Source organism: Protopterus annectens, chromosome 4.part0 (genome assembly GCF_019279795.1).
Source record: "Protopterus annectens isolate FY-2018-M chromosome 4.part0, PAN1.0, whole genome shotgun sequence".
NCBI lineage: Eukaryota > Metazoa > Chordata > Ceratodontiformes > Protopteridae > Protopterus > Protopterus annectens.
The window spans coordinates 610,507,722-610,529,715 of record NC_056733.1 but is presented as its reverse complement, the minus strand read 5'-3'; the positions used below and the strand labels follow the sequence as shown (position 1 = coordinate 610,529,715).

The 21,994-nt window shown below is 42.2% G+C and overlaps 1 protein-coding gene across 1 annotated transcript in view; it reads left to right on the top strand.

Annotated features, from left to right (window-relative positions):
* The window catches only part of ATP6V0A2 (ATPase H+ transporting V0 subunit a2), an 834,711-nt gene that overhangs the window by 253,629 nt on the left and 559,088 nt on the right, over window positions 1-21,994 (top strand). Inside the window, exon 8 of the mRNA XM_044068544.1 lies at window positions 7,188-7,281. Within this exon, the coding sequence (XP_043924479.1) occupies window positions 7,188-7,281 (94 nt within the window). The remainder of the gene's footprint in view (window positions 1-7,187; window positions 7,282-21,994) is intronic.

Sequence of the window (21,994 nt, the reverse complement as noted above, 5' to 3'; positions counted from 1 at the left end):
TGCTCAAACGATTAAAGAAAGAAGGTCAGAAACGAATTTCAGGTAATTAAAACTCACATAAATGATTTCTTTCATAAAAAATGATGCAATGTACAAAACACATAATCAAACGAAAAGCACAAAACATTGATTAAACGAAATGTTCGAAACCATGATATTTGGTAGAATTATTCAAAATACTTGTGAGAACATTCAGAGTTACCTCTGATTTGCATAACGAGCATGTTGAGTAAAACGAGTGCAAGAAGAGTATAACTAGCATGATAAGAGTCAAATGAGCATAATGAGTACAATATAAGGGCAAAATGAGCACGAAAAGCAAAGCGGCTGCATGTTTTTAGTAAACGACCATGTTCTTTGATATGAGCTACTATTGCTGTATACAGTTAATTTGCAAAATGCAATCATTTCAAAGTGTTTCTTACACTAATAAGGGTGGTTTCGCAAAGTACTGTGATTTTCAAAGTGTTCTTGTGCTATGGAGACTTGTTTCACAAAGTACAGTTATTTTGCAGAGTCTGTTGTGATATTGAGCATAATTACAAATTTCTGGCATAAATATCTGACATATGTTTGTGTGTTCGTACGTAATTCCAAGGATCTTTATTCTGTGTGTTGGCATGCCAGAGGCATTTTGCAGACCCAGTGTACTTGTGGCTTGGTCATAATAACATTGCAGAGAATTGGAGAGTATTTGAACAGGAACAGGAAAACTATATTTTTATACAAGCAGCTTTTTCTGGTAAAGATGCACGTACAAGGGCATTTATTTTGCTTACTTTAGCAGGGTCAGAAGCCAGTGAAAGAGCGTTCATTTGTGTATGCACCAGCAGTATATGCAGGAGATGGAGAAAACCATCGTAATTGTTGTACAAGCTGAATCAAGGGAGGACCCAGAGTGCTTGAAATGTAAATTTAGAGAAATATGCAACCCCCAGACAGTTGTTACATTGGAGAGGCACTTATTTTATACATAGAGACCAAAAGCCAGGAGAAACTTTTGCAGCTTGTATTACTGACTTGAGAAACAAGGCTAAAACATGCAGATTTGGTGATTTGAAAGATGAGTTGATAAAGGACAGGCTTGTGTATGGTGGTGGTAATGCTGCAGTGAGAGATTTTGCTTCGAGACAGTGATTTAACATTGAGCAAAGACATAGAGATTTGTCAAATACACAAGCTTACAGAAAGGCACACACATGTGCTTGCAAGTGATAAAAGCATGGTTTCAGCAGCTTCTAAAGCAAACGTAGACTGCATGCAGCACATGGCTAACTAAAACAGGCATAAGCACAAGGCAGCTGCAGGTCCTGCGGGATTTCCAGGGAGAGCCCGTACCTTTCCAGCAAGTTATAAGAATAGTTCAGTATAAAATGGAGGTGCTCAGTGCAGAGGTGCTTGGTGCAGTACAAGGGTGAGTCAGCAATACCCAAGTCTCAAGTCTCATTGTTAATTGTCGTAATTGTGGTGCCAGTCACAGGCCTAAAAGAGCAACGTGCTTAGCATTTGGTCAGCAATGCCTCAAGTGTAAAAAAAATGGAACCACTTTTTAAAGCTTTGTAAATCAAGCAAGCCTCATTCATTTATTAAGAAAGGTCACTCAAATAAGCAAGTCGATCATATAAAAAGCTGCAACCCTACTTTCCATGTAGATGGTGTATCAGTGGTTGGTGAAAAGGTTAATGCAGTAGATTTGCTGGCAAAAACAAAGTGTTTTGTACTGTCCTGATTAATGGTAAACCCATGGAGCTCAAAGTAGACAGTGGTTTAAAGTGCAATGTTATGTCAGCAGAAAAATTTTCTAGAGTAAGAGCTGGTGAGCAACTTAATTTGGCCAGTTGTGCGAAGCTTGTTGCTTATGGAGGTAAAAAGATTCAAACAGAAGGCTCAGTAGTGCTTTCATATTATTCAGCTAGGAACAGTTGCAGCTTGCAATTTTATGTAGTCGGAAGACCTGTACAATCGTAATTAGGTCTCAAGAGACAGTTTGAAAATGAATCTACTTTCTTTTACCAAAGAAGTCCATGTAAGCACATGTCCTAATTCCAGTTTAACTAATGCTATTTTCAGAGTATGCTGATATTTTCAAAGACAAGCTAGGTAAACTTCCAGTTGTATACTCCTTGAAATTAGACCCACAGTATAGTCCAGTGGTCAGAGTTCAGGTAGCTATGCAGGACAAAATAAGTCCAGCTAGATAAAATGATGCAACAAGGTGTGATTTGTCCAGTTGCAGAACCAATGGAATGGGTGTCTTCCATGATAGTCGCTCAGATGAAATCAGAATATGTATTGACCCAAGAAACGTGAAGCATTGAGGACCCACCATCCTATGCGTACAGTCGAAGTTGCTACCCTCATGCCAAATGCCACAGTTTTTTCTGTCTTGGATGCAGAGAGTCCATTTTGGTAAGTAAAGCTTGATCACATATCTTCACTACTGACTGCATTCAGTACGCCGTTTGGTAGATTCAGATTTCTCAATGCCATCAGGAATAAATTCTGCCAGTGATGTCTTTCAGCGTGCAATGGAGCAATTTTTTTCAGGCTATACGTGTGCTATAATAGTAGATTTACTAGTCGGCGACAGTATTGAAGCAGAGCATGACAGAAAACTCAGAAAAATTCTGGACAGAGAGTGTGAAGTAATTCTAAAGCTCAGTCCTCTGAAATGTTAATTCAGGCTACCAGAAGTTACTTGTGTAGGTCATTTATTTACCAGTTCAGGTTTATGGACCAGATCCTTCCAAACAAACAGCTCTTCTTGAGATGCCAATTGACAGTGTCCAAGCCATACACATTTTCTTGGTATGGTTAACTATTTGGGCAAGTTTATATCAGACCTCAGTGAACTTTCAGTGCCTTTAAGAGAGCTGCCATGCAGAAATGTTACCTGGTCATAGTTGGAACAACACCAGACAGCATTTGATGACCTGAAACAGAAGGCTGCCAGCCCGCCTAAGTTAAGATACTATGATGTCCACAAACCAGTAGTTCTTTCCTGTGATGCTTTAAAGTTTGGTCTTGGTGCAGTTATTCTTCAAGAGGGCAGACCAGTAGCCTGTGCATCTGGAACACTTAACCAAACTGAGATGGTGTGCTCAGATTGAGAAGGGACTGTTGGCAATTGTATTCGCATGTTTGAGGTTACATGATTATATTTATGGCTGAGCAATCCAGATCAAGACTGATAATCAACCTCTTGTCACTATTTTGAAGAAGCCAGTGCATACAACTCCAGCAATACTACAAAGAATGATGTTCAGATTACAAAAGTCATAATCATCATCCTCTTCTTTCGGCTGTTCCCGTTAGGGGTCGCCACAGCGTATCATCTGTTTCCATTTCTTCCTGTCCTCTGCATCATGCTCTTTCACACCAACCGCCTGCATGTCCTCTCTCACCACATCCATAAACCTTATTTTAGGCCTTCCTCTTTTCCTCTTACCTGGCAGCTCCATCCTTAGCATCCTTTTCCCAATATACCCAGCATCCCTCCTCAGCACATGTCCAAACCAACGCAATCTCGCCTCTCTTGCTTTGTCTCCAAACTGTCCAACCTGAGCTGACCCTCTAATATACTGATTCCTAATCCTGTCCATCCTAGTCACACCCAGTGCAAATCTTAACATCTTTAACTCTGCCACATCCAGCTCTGACTCCTGCCTTTTCGTCGATGTTACCGTCTCCAATCCATATAACATAGCTGGTCTCACTACCCTCTTGTAGAACTTCCCTTTCACTCTTATTGGTACCAGTCTGTCACAAATCACTCCTGACACTCTTCTCTACCCATTCCACCCTGCCTGTATTCTCTTCTTCACCTCTCTTCCACACTCACCATTACTCTGAACTGTTGATCCCAAGTACTTAAACTCATCCACCTTTACCAACTCTGCTCCCTGCATCCTCACCATTCCTCTACCCTCCATCTCATTTACACACATATATTCTGTTTTAGCCCTGCTGACCTTCATTCCTCTCCTCTCTAAAGCATATCTCCACCTCTCCAGGGTCTCCTCAACCTGGTCCCTCCTCTCACTACATATCACAATGTCATCTGCAAACATCATAGTCCACGGGGCCTCCTGTCTAATCTCATCTGTCAACCTGTCCATCACCACTGCAAATAAGAAAGGGCTCAGAGCTGATCCTTGATGTAATCCCATCTCCACCTTAAACGTATCTGTCACTCCCACCGCAGTCCACACCAATGTCACACTACCCTTGTACATATCCTGTACCACTCTTACATACTTCTCTGCCACTCCCGACTTCCTTATACAATACCACAACTCCTCTCTAGGCACCCTGTCATATGCTTTCTCTAAGTCCACAAAGACACAATGCAACTCCTTCTGATCTTCTCTGTATTTCTCCAACAACACTCTCTCAGTGCAAATATTGCATCTGTAGTGCTCTTTCCTGGCATGAAACAATACTGCTGATCACTAATAATCACCTCCCTTCTTAACCTAGCTTCCACTACTCTTTCCCATAACTTCAAGCTGTGACTGATCCCTCTGTAGTTACTGCAGCTCTGCAAGTACAACTTCAAAATGGTCTATACAAAAGGCAGACTTCTCTATCTGGCTGATAAATTATCCAGATCGCCCAGAAATACCCCAGAAAAGCTTGCTTCAGAGAATTTTGACTTCAATGTCATGGAAGTGAGTAGTTTTTCCACCACAAGACTTAATGAGCAAAGAGAGATCATACAAAGACTGATCCAGTTTTGCAAAAGTTCAACCACTTCATCAGTGGTGGATGGCTGTTAAAGCAATCTTATGTACCATCAGAAGTGCAACCTTATTTTCCTTACAAAGATGAGATGTTGATGGAAGATGGCATAATTTTCAAAGGTCCTAAAGTTATTGTTCCTACTTTCTTACAATATTACTATAGCTAGATTTTGCATTGTGGCCACCCAGGTTCTGAAGCTACCAAAAGAAGGGCGAGAGGACTAGTATTTTGCCCTTCTGTATCAAAAGATATTGATAAAGTACTTTTTATCTCGCTCAGTATGCGGTAGTACTAAACCGCATTTGCAAAAAGAACCTCTTCTGCTAAGCCAGATTCCTGAACTACCTTGGTCAAAAGTAGCCACTGACATATTCGCGTGGAGTGGTCAATATTACTTAATATTGGTAGACTCTTATTCGAATTGGTTCCAGATTGAACTGCTACCTAACCTAACGTCCAGTACTGTTATTACTAAGTTGAAACCTCATTTTTCAGTTCTTAACTATGTCAAGAATCTAAATGGCAATGCTCAGATCTGCTCTGAGCTAAAACAGAATGGCATTAAATATACTGATCCAAAGGATATTGCCAATATCCTGGCAGATCGATTCAGTGCCAACTTCACCCCCCTCTCACCCGCTAAATGACCCATCTCAATACCGGAAGATTGCCAAATTCCAGTAAGAACGGCCACACAGGTACAAAACGCACTCTCTAAAGCCAGGAATACAGCATCCATGGGACCAGATGACATCCTGGGCTGTGTACTACATGAACTACAATATAAACTGGCACCTCACCAAAGTGTCATGTTTAATCATAGCCTCACCTCAGGTTTCGTGCCCACTGAGTGGCGCAGAGCTACAGTTATCCCAATCCACAAGGGGGGATCCACCTTGGATCCCGGAAACTACCGTCCCATCAGTCTGACAAGCCTTATCTGCAAGGCCATGGAGCGTATTATCATGGAACTTATAAACAAAGACATTGGCAACCTTCAAACACTGGACCCCACCCAGTTTAGGTTTGTGAAGGGCACTGGAAATCCTTGCTGCAACTTCTCTGCATCCCCATCCTTTACCAAGTTTAGTAGTAACCTCCTTCCCTTTATTCCTCCTTTGGGAAGATGTCTCACAAGTTTAATCTTCCCGATGTGGCTGCTTGGTGTTCTTTATGCCCCCCCGGTCCGCTTTTTCTCAGATTTCTGGAGAAAGCCAGGATGTGCAAGGCCAAAGTCATTCTGATGGTTCCATTTTTGGCTCTGGTACACTTGGTTTCCCCTTCTTATGGCCTCAACATGTGATAGGCCTGTATATTTGAGGTCAACACTAAGACTGTTTTTCACCTGTCTGGCAAACTCCCTCCTTACCTTCACTCCCTACTGCTGCATATTTTCTTTAATTGTGGTGATGTCTGTGGGCCCTTACCATGAAAGGTTGCTTAGAGGTCCAAAACTAAAAAAATGCACAAAACTAAGTGGATTCATTTTCCTATATGGGCCATGGCCTGAGGTTTAGATTCTTTCATTACCTTTTACTGTACTGGGTCCATCTGTTTTAGAGTACTTGAGTCAAATATTTGATTCTGGTCTGAGCTGTTTATTTCAAGTACATTTATAAGTCACTTCAGATTTCCATCAGGATACCAACACCTCATCACTGGCCTCTTCAAAATTATGTAGTAGTTGTCTGAGGGGCACTTTTCTTCAGGCACCATTTGAGGATCCATTTTCTCCTTGGGACATGAGCTTTCTTTTGGAAAACTTAACTTGGCCTCTGAAATTACTGCTCTTCTGTTACTGCTCTCAAATTTTTCTGGGAGTATGATGGTAGTTTGTCTTGCTTTCTCCACACTTAATACCCTATAATATCTATACTTAAGTTTAATATCCTACAATGTAGTGTTACTGCACTGTATATGCAGGTACAAGAACACTGGGGGCATGGTAGGTGAACCCAATTCATTTGTCCTGGTAGTTTTTTTTTTTTTTTTTTTTTAACCAAGATGATCTTGGACATTTCATCATACCTTCAGATACTCTTTTAGTCCCTGTGAGGAGATGCATTACATGTTACCTACCATGTTAAATTGCAGTATGTTATGATTATTACACTGTTCAAAAAGCTTTTAAGGTACTACCTAAGCTGTTTGGCAAAAAAAAAAAAGACAGCATGGTGTAGTGAATGTAAAAGCAAGTAAGAATAACTGTCAAGTAAGTCGCATTGAAAAAACATCTTGCTTTACTGTTGGTCAGAATATACAATTATATTAAACAAGTGCTGAAAAAGTTATTCATCCAGAGAGAGATGGTATATCTACTTAGACGATTTGCTGGAGAAAACCATAAAAGATATTTTCCAAGAGGATTTGGAAAGTTTATATGACGCTTTATACACTGTAATTTCCATACACACACAGTAAGCATGATTTATTGTTTTCAACAGTTACCACTGCCATACATACCCGTATCCTGGCAGTAACGAGGAGCGCAGACAGACTATTGAAGAGCTGAACAATCGCATTCAGGACCTCCATACTGTGAGTATAAGATTGAAAGCCTAGTGGTTAATAGTCAGTGCTGTGGCACTTCACAGTTGATAACCTAATTTCATGCACACATTTGAGACCTGGCCAGGTGTAACTGCAAGCTGAGATAGTGCTGTGACATTATGTTGTAGTAGAGAATATTTCAGAGACTCCGAGAACTGCACCATTAGTTGGAGGTGGGAGCAGGGGTGTGCAGGGGAGCTTTGTTAGATAAATTATCATTTGCTTTCGTTTGACTGACTGATGGTGCTGAAGAAAATGCACGGCATCATTTAAACAAGACTTCAAAAATCAGTTTCAGCTTGTAAGTTGCTCACTAATAAGTTCTGCTGTTTCACTTGCTCTGACTGTAGCCTTATGTGTAATGTGGCTTAAATAAGTTGTACTTGACATTTTGTAAAATAGGATTAGAATGCATTAAACTAACCATATAAGTATGCCAACTGTATCAAAGCAGAAACCGGTCTTTCTGATGCATTTCCAGTTAAAACATTGTGTAGCTTTGAAACTTAGTAGCACTCAAGATTGTGTACAGTTTTAAAGCATTCTGCTTATCTATTAATTTATTGTGCAGGTCTGTTTTTATACAGTAGTCCAGCGGTCTCCAACCACTACCATACTTCTCAACCTGTCGCACAATAAATCTGGACAGAGCCACAAATGATAGGGGACAGATTTTAAATAGTGCTCTTATTTAAAAAGTTGCCAGATTCAGAAAAAGGTTTCCATTAGGTTTGAGTACCTCTCGAACATACCTCTCAGTCTCTCAGTAAATCTGGACAGAGCCGCAAATAGGGACACATTTTAAATATTGCTCTTATAAACTTAGAATGTTGCTATAATAAGCACTGAAAACCCTGCTTCTATTTCCAACATCCTGTCATTGTGAAGCTGGGTTTTCTACAATGACAGCAACCCAAATTAAATTGCGGAGTAGACTGGACATGAGGAACACACTTTGGGTGTTGTCTCCCATCACCCCCTCGATGGGGACCATATTGCTGTAGGGAAACAAAATCAGGGCTCCCATTGATTCTCCATTATGGTGAGTTGTATTTATTATGCTTTATTTTTATGCACGAGCAATGGCCTGTCCATGGAAAATTGTCTTGTGTGAAACTGGTGCTTGGTAAAAAAAAGGTTGGAAACCACTGCCATAGTCTGCACCTATGTCAGTTTACTGTGTACACATCATTATGTTTCCTCCTGTCATTAAATGATCCCAACGCATTAATTCCTTACAAGCCTTCAGACTTCTAGAAATTTGTTTTTTGCTGCCCCCTCATTCAACCAAGTCAGTGTTTTTTTTTTTTTTTTTTTTTTTCCCCATTGAGTTATTCAACTTTATTAAATCTTCCACCAAAGTCCCTCTGTGCTTTTTCCTGTCTGACCATATTTTTCCCTTAATACATTCCCTCTTCCAAGTCATATTAGTATGGCTTTCCATCTGGAGTTGTGGTTTGAGTCCAGTGTCCTCCATAATATTTTAAGTGCTTTCTGGGAATAAGTCAGGGACTCACGGTCCCTGTGCTTCTGTGGGCAGTTGTATTCCATGGCACCATTCTATCACATATAAGTTTTGTACTGTTTTTTCATAGTTTACTGGAAAAAAAAATGATCTGAGGGAGGGAGAGGCAAACTCTTGAGTTGTATATTAATACTAGTGTGGCAGAACAAACCGCTGATCTGATGTCTTTTGGTCCATTCCTGTATATATGGGATTTCTGATTCATTTTTGGCTGCTTCAAAGCTTAGGGTGTTATGCTCAGGCTCCTCTTTCTCATAATGCTCCTGTATCACAGGAGCTACCTCAGATCTCATTTGCTTCTTTTCAACAGCTGATGAGTTGTCTGATGCTCTAGCTGTTTCAGTAGTGTCAGAAAAAAGGTAGTCTGATCTGATGAAAAACACTATTATACGTATGTATGTATGTATATATATATATATATATATATATATATATATATATATATATATATATATATATATATATATGTTATGTATTTTTTGCCTTACTAGTTATTTTCCTTCTAAAAAGAAAAAATATTATTATTATCAATAATAAGCATTACTTTTTATAGCATTATTCTGTTATTGTACAGGTTCCGTTTTGGGGACTTTTCTTTTTCTCTTTCAGCGATTAGTAACAATTGACAGTATGTCTGAGAAACCTTTTGAGTTTCAAAAGATGTGTGGCCTGTGCTCACTCACAGGTCTGATCCCACCCACATTGGGTGGCAAGATGACTTCCTACTGGGGCCTCTTCCCTGTCTTCTGCTTTTCCATTGCCTAAGTCTAAAGAAAAACAAAAACAGGAAAAGCAAAAGACATCAATAAAATGTTCTCAGGACCCAGCACTGACTTAAAAACTGGCTTTGAAAGTGGCTAAACCCTTGGATCCAATGCTACCATTGGATCCAGTAGTGATAGGCCCAGTGACTCCTACTCCCAGGTTCTCTCTTGAATTGGTGTCTCCTAATACATCCTCCAGAAACCATTACATCAGTCCATGCCTCCTCCTTGTGCATCTTTGAAGTCAGTCAGATTGTCGAAGTCTCACTGAATCAGACGTGGACAGAATGATGCGGCGCTTCTTACGGACCCAGATCAATTTGGGGTACTACCAACTCCAGCCACCATTGGATCCAGTAGAATTCTCCCTTCAACACCCAGTTGCTGCTGCTCCTGCAGTTCAACTGCCCAGATCAGAGTCCTTGTATCCTACTTTAGTCCAGGGTAGATCTGTATCAGAGCCAAGACTCTACGTATCGTCAACTCTAATCAGTTCTCTGTCAAGGTTAGAGCGGTCTAACTCCCATCGGCGTCTACTTTGAAAGGTTAGATTCAGATCCGAGATGTTCGTACTGGTCCTTTGGGAGCTTTGCTTGATAGTTCCACTCTGATGACTGCCTGAGATCAGAGCCGAATGGCTTCCAGGGTTGAGCTTCTCCCTAGGGTTTCAGACCCAAAGGAGAAGTTCCTTGCATCCATTGCAAGTTCAGATTTCGAGGCTTTTGAGTGGGTGCTCTCCATGTTGAAGGCTAGATCCTCACTTTCTCTGTTGAGTCCAACCCTCACCCATAGGATCTCCCCAGGGTCCTGAACCTGACTACCTTGTATCAGGGCAGCCAGTGTCAGAGAGCCTTGAACCTTCTCTCCCTCATGAGACTACATATGTTTCCAATTTGTGTTTCCTGGTTGCCTCTTCTGCGGGTTGTGTAGGAGACAAGTGTAAGAGAAGGCACTTTAGACTCCCCAGAAGAGTCGCTAACCACTGATATTTATTTATTTCAATGAAGAAGGTTCCCCAAGATCCCCTCTGAAGACATCTCATTTGGAGAGATCCTTAACTACTTAGAAAGGGAGTTGGTCTTCCCCGGACACTTTCAGAGAAATTACTTTTCCTGAAGAATTTTGGTTTTGGCCCATCTGCATCTTAGGGTGGTGCCACCTGCGGATGAGATGGTAGATGTTATATCATCTCTGGCATGGTAGGAGCCTGATACAGTTGAGCCTATCCTCAAGAAGCCAGGCAGGTTTTTGGTGGCCTTTAAAGATCATCCAAATTGGAGCAAGGGTTCTTAATGGATTCCATGGTAGTGGTGGCAGCCATCAAGAAGGAGCTTGCAGAGGAGAGTTTCTCTGTCCATCTGCCAAATAGGGCATCTTGAGCCTTTGATAGATTTGGGAAGAGTGTATACACCTTATCTACTTTCTCTATGAAAGAGCTTAATTACTTGGCACATTTTACATGTCTTCAAAGAGATTTGGTTAAAGAAATTTCTACTTATCTCCTAGGAACCTTATCTGCAGATCAGACCACCACCCTGGATTCCCAGATGGCTACTCTCCTATCCCTATCCAGTGATTTTATATGCCTCATATCTAATGCCACAGGGGACATCTAGAGTGGCCTGCCCAGGTATTTCCATTAGGAGGCATTCCTGGATGCGACTTTGCTGAGCACTTCAAACTGTCCTTTGTTAATGCCCCTTTATGACAGATCAACTTTATTTGATCCAGAAGTTAAAGAAACCATCTCCAGGAGTTAACAGGATGGTAAATCTCTGTCTGCCATAGGGAGCATATTGTCAGCTTCCCAGCAGACCTTCAGGAATCAGAAGGCAGGGAAGAGAATGTGGTTCAGAAAATCTCAAGGTTTTTTGTCGGACTTGACTGACAACGCAGCTGCCCATGTCAGAGGGGGGAAAAACTCTTAACTATGGATGTCACCTGTGAGGCAGAGGTGGTCCTCAGATTCAGAGCTTCAGGGGTCCATTCTCAAAGAAGCTCTTTCAGTCCTCCTGAAAGGTTGCCTCTTTGTTCTAATCTGGAGGTAGTTGAGGGTGCTTCTCTCCATCCCATGGCCTGGACGTCCAGGTGGGTGCAGCGAATAATTACCAGAGGCCCATTCATAGTTTCACTCTTCTTCCCCACTTCAAAGGAATATTCCCGACATCCCACCCTCACAAAGGGAATTTGTGGCTTCAGAAGTAGAAGTTTATAAAAGGGGTTATCCAAGAGGTCCTACCTGACCAGAGAGGATCCAAAACTTTCTTAAGATTATTTTTATTGCCAAAGAAAAGTGGGGACCTGAGACCAATTTTGGATCTAAGATAGCTGAACAAATATGTTTAAACCAAATTCTGGATGGCCAGTCCTTCCTCTGAAGAACAACTAGGTGTGTTCTGTAGATCTTCAGGATGTGTACTACCACATCAAAATGGACAGGTGCTGAAGGAAATATTTGTTTAGGCTGGGAGTGTGTCATTATCAGTTCAGAGCTCTGCCCTTTGGCCTCACCACAGCCCCCTTGTTGTTCACCAGATGTATGGTAGTGGTGACAGCTTACCTAAGACTGCAGGGATTTTGAGTGTTTCCTTATCTATCTGGAGAACTGACTCATAACTTCCCCATTCAGGAATTCACTGCTGTTGGCCACAGATATCTTGCTCTATCTGTATATCGATCCTGGAATCGCAGTAAATCTTGAAATCTCAGCGTCAGCCAACTCGGTCTTTCAAATGTATTGGAGCTCATCTAGACACAACAGCACTCTCTGCAAAGCTTCCTCAATCACGTTTCCTGCCTCTCCATTCATAAGCTCAACATAAGCTCTATCACAAAAGAAGCCACCAGCCAACCCGGTTCCCTGACTTCTAGGTTCTATAGCTGCCTCCATTACTCTGGTCCCTCTAGTCAGGTTATATATGCAAGAGTAATTCAGTAGACACTTTCAGTACACTGGTGTGTCAGGCATCAGTCAGTGAATCATCTGATCATTTTCACAAAGTTTTGCAGAGAACACATTCATTGGTTGACTACCCTTCTACTTCAAAAGGGAGTTATTTTTTTCTTTCTGCTCCGCAGGCCACGGTGACCACAGCTGCTTTCCTGTTGTGGGGGGCATTACCTACTAATGACAGTCCAGGGCAAGTACTTTCCCCTAGAGGCCAGCTTACACATCGGTATCTTAGAGCAGCCCTCCTAGCACTGCAGGCATTTCAAGATGCTGTCACCTTGGATGCGATTTCCATTCAAACGGGCAACATGACTGTTTGGTATATCAACAAGCAGGGATGAACCAGGTCTTGCCTCTTGAGTCAAGAGGCCATGAGAGCATGACAGTGGGCAGTATCTTCACACACTTTCTTTTGGCAATGCACATCCCGAAAAAATTCAACAATCTATCAGGTTGAGCAAATCCATTCTACTCCCTCACAAGTGGTCCCTCAATCCTCTGATAGTGGAGCAAATTGTCAGCCATTGGGGTTGTCCTTGTTGCAATCTCTTTGCCTTTCCCATGCACAGAAAGTGCAGCCATTTCTTTGCACAGATTCTGACAAGGAGTCACCCAGGGATGCTGTAATGCACTCTTAGTATCTGAGAATTTTTTACGCCTTCCCCTTTTTCCCTCATCCCAAAGTTTGTGCAGAGAGCAATGGTACTGGACATTTCTGTCATCCTCATAGTCCCTCAGTGGTCTTCACAGGTGTGGTTTCCCTTCCTGTAGCTTCATCTGATTCCACTTGCCTTCGAACTAGGGCTCAGACCCAGCACTGATATCTCGCCCATCTGGAATACCTCGTCCAGACACTCAAACTGACCGCATGGATGTTCTTCATCTCACATTGCTGCAGTCCTTACACTTGGGTAGTCCGCTGTCCTCGGTCGGCCCGAATATCAAAGTATAAGGCTGACGTCGGTCAAGGCGCATTTGACTGACATCAGAACGTCAGGGTACAAATGCGCATGACCGACGTCATATCCTCAGTCTTTTTTGCCGCATGGTCTGATGCAGAAGCAGCGTTGCAAGTGCCGGTTGGCGTTCTGAAATTGTTCGATTTCGGAGTTTCAGACCGAGTCAAAGTTGGCTAAGTACCCCGTTGGGGAATATTTTAGTTTTTCTTGCCTCAGTGGTTTACCGGATGTCAGAAAAGTGAATAATTGTATTTCTTGTGGGAAACAGATACCGCATAGAGACTACCATACTTTGTGTATTCCTTGTTTAGGGCCTGAGCACGCGTTGTTGGTGTCGCTCTTGTGCTAGATTCAATAAGCGCACTATTAAGAGAAGATTACATTGTGCCAGGTTAGTCTTCGGGAAGCGGTGCAATTATAAAATGCCGTCGGATGCTCCGCCCGCTTCTTCGAAGAAGCGCAAGGACAAAGCAGTTAAACCTAGGCTAGAGGAACTGTCAGTACCGGACGCCGGTTCTTTAGAGGTGTCGGTGGAGCCGGTGGTTCCACCGGAGGTTTCTTTGGGATCCCAGGGAGAGTCTTTGTTATTGCAGGATGTGGCCTCTCAGGAGGCAGGCCAGACTGATGGGGCTTCTCAGGTTACTATACTCCCCTCCCTGCCTAGGGTGGTTAGGCCCTCTCCTTCTGTTTCCAAGGCTTCTCCCAGGGGCAGGCCAGGTTTAGCTTCAGTTGGTGTTACCCCTAGTTCTTCAGGAACTGTGCCCAAGAAGCATATGCTTAAAATGGCAGAAGATTTGATTACTTTGATTAGGGGTTCTATGCCCCCTCCTGATAAGATACCTAGGGTGGAGCCTGAGCTAGGGAGTTTTGAGCAGGCTTCAGATGTTTCAGAGTCTTCGGCTGAAGACTTGCAGGAGTACTCTCCTTATTCTGATTCTGATGTGGATGACTCTACTCCTTCTGCTTCTCCTCCTGAGGATTTTTCTTTTTCAGAAACTCTTCTTTCCATGAGGGAGCATTTTAAGTGGGAAGGTCAGGACTTCTCTGATTCCAGGAAAATGCTTAGGGAATTTTGTTTTACCCCAGCATAGGCCTTTGGCTATACCTCCTGTTTTGGATGTAGTGGAAGATGTTTTACAGAGGCTTCTCTTAATCCTGATTCTTTGCCTCCTGCTCCTGTTAAACCGGATAGGTATTACAGGGTGCCTGAAGCTCATAAGTATCTTTTATGAGTCCTAGGGCAGACCCAGAAACTGTTAGCCAGGGGCCTAAAGGTGTTAAGGCTTCTGTTGTAAAGAATCCGGTTCCTGCAGACAAAGAGGCCAGGGCCTTGGATAGATGGGGAAAGAAAGTTTATACTTCTTCCACTCTTGCTATGAGGGCTTTGAATTGCCAGTTTCACATGTTGAAATACCAAAACTATCTCCTTTCACAATTGAAGTCTAAGGTTGATGCTCTGGCAGAAGGTATTGATTGTAAAGAGTTGCAAGATTTAGTACATGTTTCTGAACAGGTGGGTAAGCATTCTTTGCAATGTGGTTTTGATGCTGTACAGGCCTCGTCTAGGGTGGCTGCCACTGGGTCAGTTCTTCGCAGGCACGCCTGGCTGAGGGATCAAAATGTATCTGACCATGTTAAAACAAGGATTTTAGATGCTCCTTTACAATCAGACGTGTTGTTTGGTTTTCCTGTTGAGGCAGTTTTAAAGAAAATGGAAGACAAGGCTAAGTCTATGCAGACTGTTAAAGATTTTTTGCAGGTCCAGCCTCCAAAGTTTAGTAGAAATTGGCCTACTAAGGGGTGGACGTATTCTTCTTATGATTCCCAGTCTAGGGGTAGATCTAGACGTGGTAGGGGCAGAGCTCAGGGCTCTTTCAGGCCTAGAACAGGGAGTTCTCCTGCACAGTCTTCGGGTGAGGGCAGGGGTCAGTCCTTTCGTAAACAGACCCAATGACCTACCTTTTCAGCTGCCAGAGCCTTCTTGTCTGGCAGCACCTTTGGGAGGAAGGTTGGCACTTTTCAAAGAAAATTGGAGTTTAATTACCCAAGACAGATGGGTATTGGATATCATACACCACGGTTACAGGTTTTATTTCCATACCTTGCCTCCTTTCAAAGGCATGCCAGACGTTCCGCCTCAACAAAGAATAGAGGCTCACAAGCAAGTTTCTCTGTTACTCCAAATAGGGGCCATACAGCCGGTCCCTATGCCAGAAGTGGGCCTAGGATTTTATTCTCGCCTGTTCCTAGTACCAAAGAAGGGGAACACGTGGAGACCAATTTTGGATTTATCTATCCTCAACACTTATCTGGACATTCCCAAGTTCAAAATGTTGACGTTACAGCAGCTTTTACCTCTGCTGGGCAAAGATCATTGGATGGTAACTTTGGATCTCAAGGAGGCTTACCTTCATGTTCCTATAAGACTAAGTTGCAGGAAGTATCTGCGTTTCGAGCTGGGACTTCTCACTATCAGTTCTCTGCATTGCCCTTTGGCTTATCTACTGCCCAGAGTGTTCACGAAAGTGCTGGCTCCAGTGATAGCTTTCTTCAGGCTAAAAGGAATACAGATCTATCCTTATTTGGACGACTGCCTGATTCTGGCTCAAGGAAGGGAAGAGCTTCTTCATCATTTGGAATATGTGATAGCAGTGCTAAGATGCCTGGGGTATTCTGTGAACGAAATAAAGTCCAGTCTAGTACCCTCTCAGGACATGTGCTTTCTGGGTGTGAGACTGAATACAGCATCCCAGATGGCCTTTTTAACCCCGGACAAACAAAAGAGTCTTTCCCTTTACTTCCATCAACTATCTCATCAGTCCGGGCTGACTGCAAGGACAGTCCTCCAAGCCTAAGGGTTCATGGCATCTTGTATTCTGGTGCTTCCCAATGCCAAACTGCATATGAGGAAGCTGCAATGGTATCTCAAAAATGTATGGACACAGCACTGCCAGGATCTGGACACTGTCATTCAAATAATACCTTGCATTCAAAAGGAATTTTTGTGGTGGGCTCAGGAATGTCACCTAAACAAGGGACTCTCTGTGACCCGGCCAGAGGCGAGTCAGATTTTAACGACAGATGCCTCGGACAAAGCTTGGGGAGCTCATCTAAATGGAAAGTGGATACAAGACAAGTGGCCTGCCAGACTACAACATCTACATATCAACCTGAAGGAGATGTTAGCAGTCCAGTTTGCATTAATAGCTTTCAAGGATTTACTTCTTCCAGGGCAGGTGTTGATTCTAACAGACAACACAACTGTCATGTGGTACATCAACAAGCAAGGGGAACGATTCTTATCCTCTATGCAGGCAAGCAATGATTTTGTGGGAGACTGCTCTCAGTTTACAGCTCAATCTTCAAGCAAGGTTTCTGCCAGGAGCACAGAACTCCTTAGCAGATGTGTTGAGCAGGCTAATTATGGATCCCCACGAGTGGAAATTGGATCCTCATGTATTTCAGAAATTGACAGTGTCATGGGGAACTCCAGACATAGATCTGTTCGCTTCTCCACTAAACCATCAGCTGCCAAAGTTTTGCACAAAAGGTTTCATCCCACAGCTTGGAGAGTGGATGCTCTTTCTTTCAATTGGAGCAATCTTCATGTGTATGCCTTTCCACCTCTGCCTCTCCTCCCAAAGGTACTTCTAAAGGTCAGACAGGACAAGCCAAGGATGATTTTAATAGCTCCAGATTGGCCTCGACAGCACTGGTACCCATTACTGAGAAGTCTGGTGCGGAAGCCTCCATGGCCTTTGCCTTCGATTCCACACCTGTTGTCACAGGAGGACAGCCATTTGCTCAATGTCAAGCTTCACTCTCTGCACCTAACAGCCTGGCATATTCTGTTTTGAACCATAGTGGGCCTCCACTTCCTCAGCAAGTTTTGAATGTTATTTTGGAAGCTAGAAGGCCTAGTACAAGGAAAGTGTACGCAGATAAATGGAAGAGATTTTTATTTTGGAGTGCAGCAAAAGATTTTGATGTTTCTGAGCCTAATTTGAGTGTGGCTCTTCAATATCTTACTGAGTTACTGGACAAAGGTTTGTCTTTCTCTTCTATTAAGGTTCATGCTGCAGCAATTTCGCTCACTATGATTGTGACCCACCATTGTTTTCTCATCCTTTGTTCAAGCAATTTCTTAGAGGGGCAAAGAATATAAGACCCCACGAAGAGCTCCTACTCCTGCTTGGGATCTCAATTTTGTGTTGGAGAAACTCACTCTACAACCTTTTGAGCCTGCAGCTACTTCTGAGTTGAAATATTTATCATGGAAGACTGCTTTTTGTTGGCCATTACCTCTGCAAGAAGGGTTTCTGAATTGCAGGCCCTTATGGCGGTTGAGCCTTTCTTGATTTTCCATAAGGATAGGGTATCTTTACGTACTAATCCTTCCTTTATGCCTAAAGTGGTTTCTAGTGTGGCTTTAACCCAAACTATTCATTTGCCTACTTTTTATGCAAATCCCCAAAATAAAGGGGAAAAGATTTTGCACACTTTAGATGTACACAGGCAGTTGCGATATTATTTGGACAGAACTAAAGGGTTCAGGCAGTCTCAGCAGTTATTTGTTTCTTTTGCTTTGAGTTCTCAGGGCAAGCCTGTGTCAAAACAAACTATTTCTAAGTGGATTGGGTTTTGCATTGCTTTCTGTTATTCCCATCATGGCAAGGAGATTCCAGCTGGGATTAGGCCTCATTCCACTAGAGCTACTGCCACTTGACAGCTTTTTGAGGGGTGGCAACCAAGGATATTTTGGAGGCAGCTACTTGGAGTTCAGTGCATACTTTCTCTAGGCATTATCACCTGCCACTTTACTCTAAATCCAGGGTTGGTTTTGCCACTGCTGTTTTGCAGGGCATTTTGGCAGCTCCTGCTTCCTTATAGTTTGGCCATCCTCCCATACCTCTGCTTTGGGATTCTACCCAAGTGTAAGGACTGCAGCAACGTGAGATGAAGAACATAGTACAGTTTTGTACCTACCATAAATGTAGATGTTCGAAGATCCACATTGCTGCAGTCCAATTTACCCTCCCTCCTTCCCCTCTGTTGTTAGAGGTGGTTGTGTGGGTTGAGTTGTAAATATTGTGTATATAGTGTATATTTTGTACATATAATTAGGGCAAGGGTGCTTGGTTGTTTGTTTTGCTGTCTTTTGGTTTTGACCTTTATTTTTAGGGTCTTCTGACATCTGGGGCAAGAAAAGACTGAGGATATGACGTCGGTCATGCGCATTTGTACCCTGACGTTCTGATGTCAGTCAAATGTGCCTTGACCGACGTCAGCCTTATACTTTGATATTCGGGCCGACCGAGGACAGCGGACTACCCAAGTGTAAGGACTGCAGCAATGTGGATCTTCGAACATCTACATTTATGGTAGGTACAAAACTGTACTTTTCTCCAATTCCGGTGATGGTTCGACAGTCCAGGCTTTCCCCTTCCATTGTTCATGTTTTGTCTTCCTAGTAAAAAATGAATGAGAGGAAGATGTGCAAAAGCAAATGGAAAAGATTTTCTGCTTGGGCATCAGAAGAAGGCCTTGACACGTTTTAACTCCTGTTTCTGCAATTTTGGATTTTCTGTATCATCTTTTTCAAGGGGGAGCAACTACTCTGCTATCAAAATACAACTGGCAGCGATTTCTGCCTTTCACATAGGGGAGGGACACACCCCTTTTGTTTCTCTCAGATTGTCTGAAGCCTTTCTTCAAGGTACATTCCTGCTATGTCCCAGTCTGAGATCCAGTCCCACCTTGGGATATTACAGTTGTCTTACAGTCCTTGACAAGATCACTTTTTAAATCTGCTGCTAGAGTTGATTTGAAGTACCGGTCATGGAAAATCTTATTTTTGCTGGCCATAGCCTCTGCAAGATGGATTTCTGAGTTGCAAGCACTCTCTTCAAAATCCCTTATTTGTGTTAATCAGATCATAAATTGCCAGTATTTTTTCTGAATTTCTCCAACAAGGGTGACTGCACCTTGCACTTGCTGGAAATTTGTTGTCAGTTGTGTTTTTATTTGCATTGAACTGCTTCTGTCAGAAAATCTGAACTCTTATCAAAGCTTTCCTTATCTGGATGGATGACTAAATGTACATCTTTTGTATATTAACAAAAAGGTGTGTCCTTGGCTTCAAAGCTCATTCAGCTAGATCAGTGACCTCATCTACAGCTTTTCTGTCAGTGTCCACATCGGTATTTGTTGCTGCATCTACCAATTCAAAAGTATACACATTCATTTCTCATTATAAATTGGACATTCACTGTAGGGCTTTTTTTGGCTCAGCTGTACTCAGGAATATCCTTCCTTGATGCCACGCAAGTGTTCAGATACCTGGGGACTCTACTGTATGTAGAGGAATGGACAGAAAGACAACATCAGATAACAGAATTATGTACTTAATGCTAGATTTGTTAAAATTCCATCCATTCCTCTACTATCCTCCTTCCATCCCCCATCCTATCTTGGTAATTTATTTAGATGATATTTTCTCCTCAGAAAATGTCACCTATAACTGCTCTGACTGACCTTGCCGTGGATCTTGGAGTTCAGTCACTATCTCTCCCTAATCTCTGTCTCTCTCCACCATTGATTAAGGCCTTGATCAGGTTGTTTTTAGGAGAGGCAAACTTGATCTGAGGTAGCTGCTGTGATACAGGGGGATTATGGGTAGGGAAGTAGGTTGAGCACCCAATCCTAAGCACTGAAGCGACCGAAGACTGATCTGATGTCTGATCAAAGTCTCCATATGTAGATGAATGGATGGAATACAGCAACACAGATCTAATGTTATAGTAAGTACATAACTTTCATTTTGCCTGAATTGTCCCCATCATATCTTAAATGTTCTTCCATTTCCCATATAGATACTTTGCTTTATGTAAAATATGGTCTAGTATTAAAGGCAACGATCCTTCAGTCTTTCTGTTAATGCCACTCCTAAGTAAACTAGCTGAATGGATTTGCTCAGAAAGACTGAGCTGTAACTAGTATGGAGTGAAGGGAGCAGTTGCTGAAACCACAAGTTGTTAAAGGGAGTGATCACTAGTTTCTAATGTGTGGGAAGTGCAGTACTGGGACTGATTTATAAAGCCATGAGGATAATGCTGATACTACATTGTGGTCACTGCTGAAGAGTGAAGAAGAGCTGCTGCTTTTTTTCTTTTTGTTTTCAACTTTTGAAAGATTTTTGCTCCTTAACTTTGCTTTGGGTTGTGCTGGCAACAACTTTGAGAACAGGAAAGGGCACTTTGTGATCTGTGGTTCTGCAGACTGGGGTGTTCATACAGCCAGTCACTAGGTGAATAGCTGATCTTTACAGCTTCAGCCTTTGAGTGTTTATTTTATAACCAGCAGTTCTACCATATTGTGACAAATCCTTTTCTGGCTCTGTCAAATAAAGAAACACATTGTTCCAAGTGTAGTGGTAAAAGTACTTGCTTTTCTTCGGTTCCTTGCAATTGATGTGAATTAACACACACTGTAATTTCTTTAGTAGTATGAACAACAATTTGCAAATAGGAATCTTTTGTATGTCAACATTTTTAACCAACTTTCTGTATATTTGCAGTTTGTGTCTTTGTAACATGTAATTGCAAATTGTCCTTTGTAACTTTGTAATTTAGTTGTGTAGCTTTTCTACCCGGGCAGACTTTGAAAAGCTCAGTTTCCTAGCTTTATTTGTGCTGAGGTGGCGTTATTTTGTTAAATACACCTACCACTAAGGAAGGCTCATCACTCTTAGTACTACAAGTAAGTACTGCCACCAAACACAGTCAAATGCTTTTTTGGCATCCACACTTGTAGTAAACCGTGTTTGTTTGGTTTTATTGCCATTTTCTATCACCATACTTGTTTTCAGTAAGTTAGATGTGGGTCTGCCCTGTATAAAACCCATCTGTTCCAGATCAGTCAGTGAAGGAGATGTGAGCTAATCTTTTTGACAACCTGTGCAGTAAATAATTTATAATTGTGATTTAGTATTGATAGTCTGGATGACTCGCCATGCGTTGTCTGTGAGTAGCCACTATTATAGCTTGTTTTGGGTCTCCTCAGTTACCAAAACATAATTAACTAGTTTAGTGAAGTTTTACATTCTTTTTAAGTGTTACATATATTTCTAGTGGTAAACCAACTGAACCAGGAGTTTATTCCTCTTGATTTCTTAATATAATTTCTTGTTATCCTGTGTCAAGCAGTTTTCCTGATCCTGGTCCATACTTTTGATGAGACCTTTCTTATGAAGTCCCTTATTTCAGTTGTCTTTCTCTCCATGTCTGCCTCTGATTCTTATAGTTGTCCATAAAAATGAGTCCAAATCCCTCACATCCTTTAATCTGTAATCTTGCATGTTGCATTGTCCAAATGTTTCCATCTTTAACATGTCCTAACTGACCAAGATTGCACAGTAATTCTATAGGAAGTAAGTAAATTAAGTTGCGAGTCTGGGCCTCCAGAAGCCATGGAGTTATAGATACTCTGAGGCACATGTATTTTT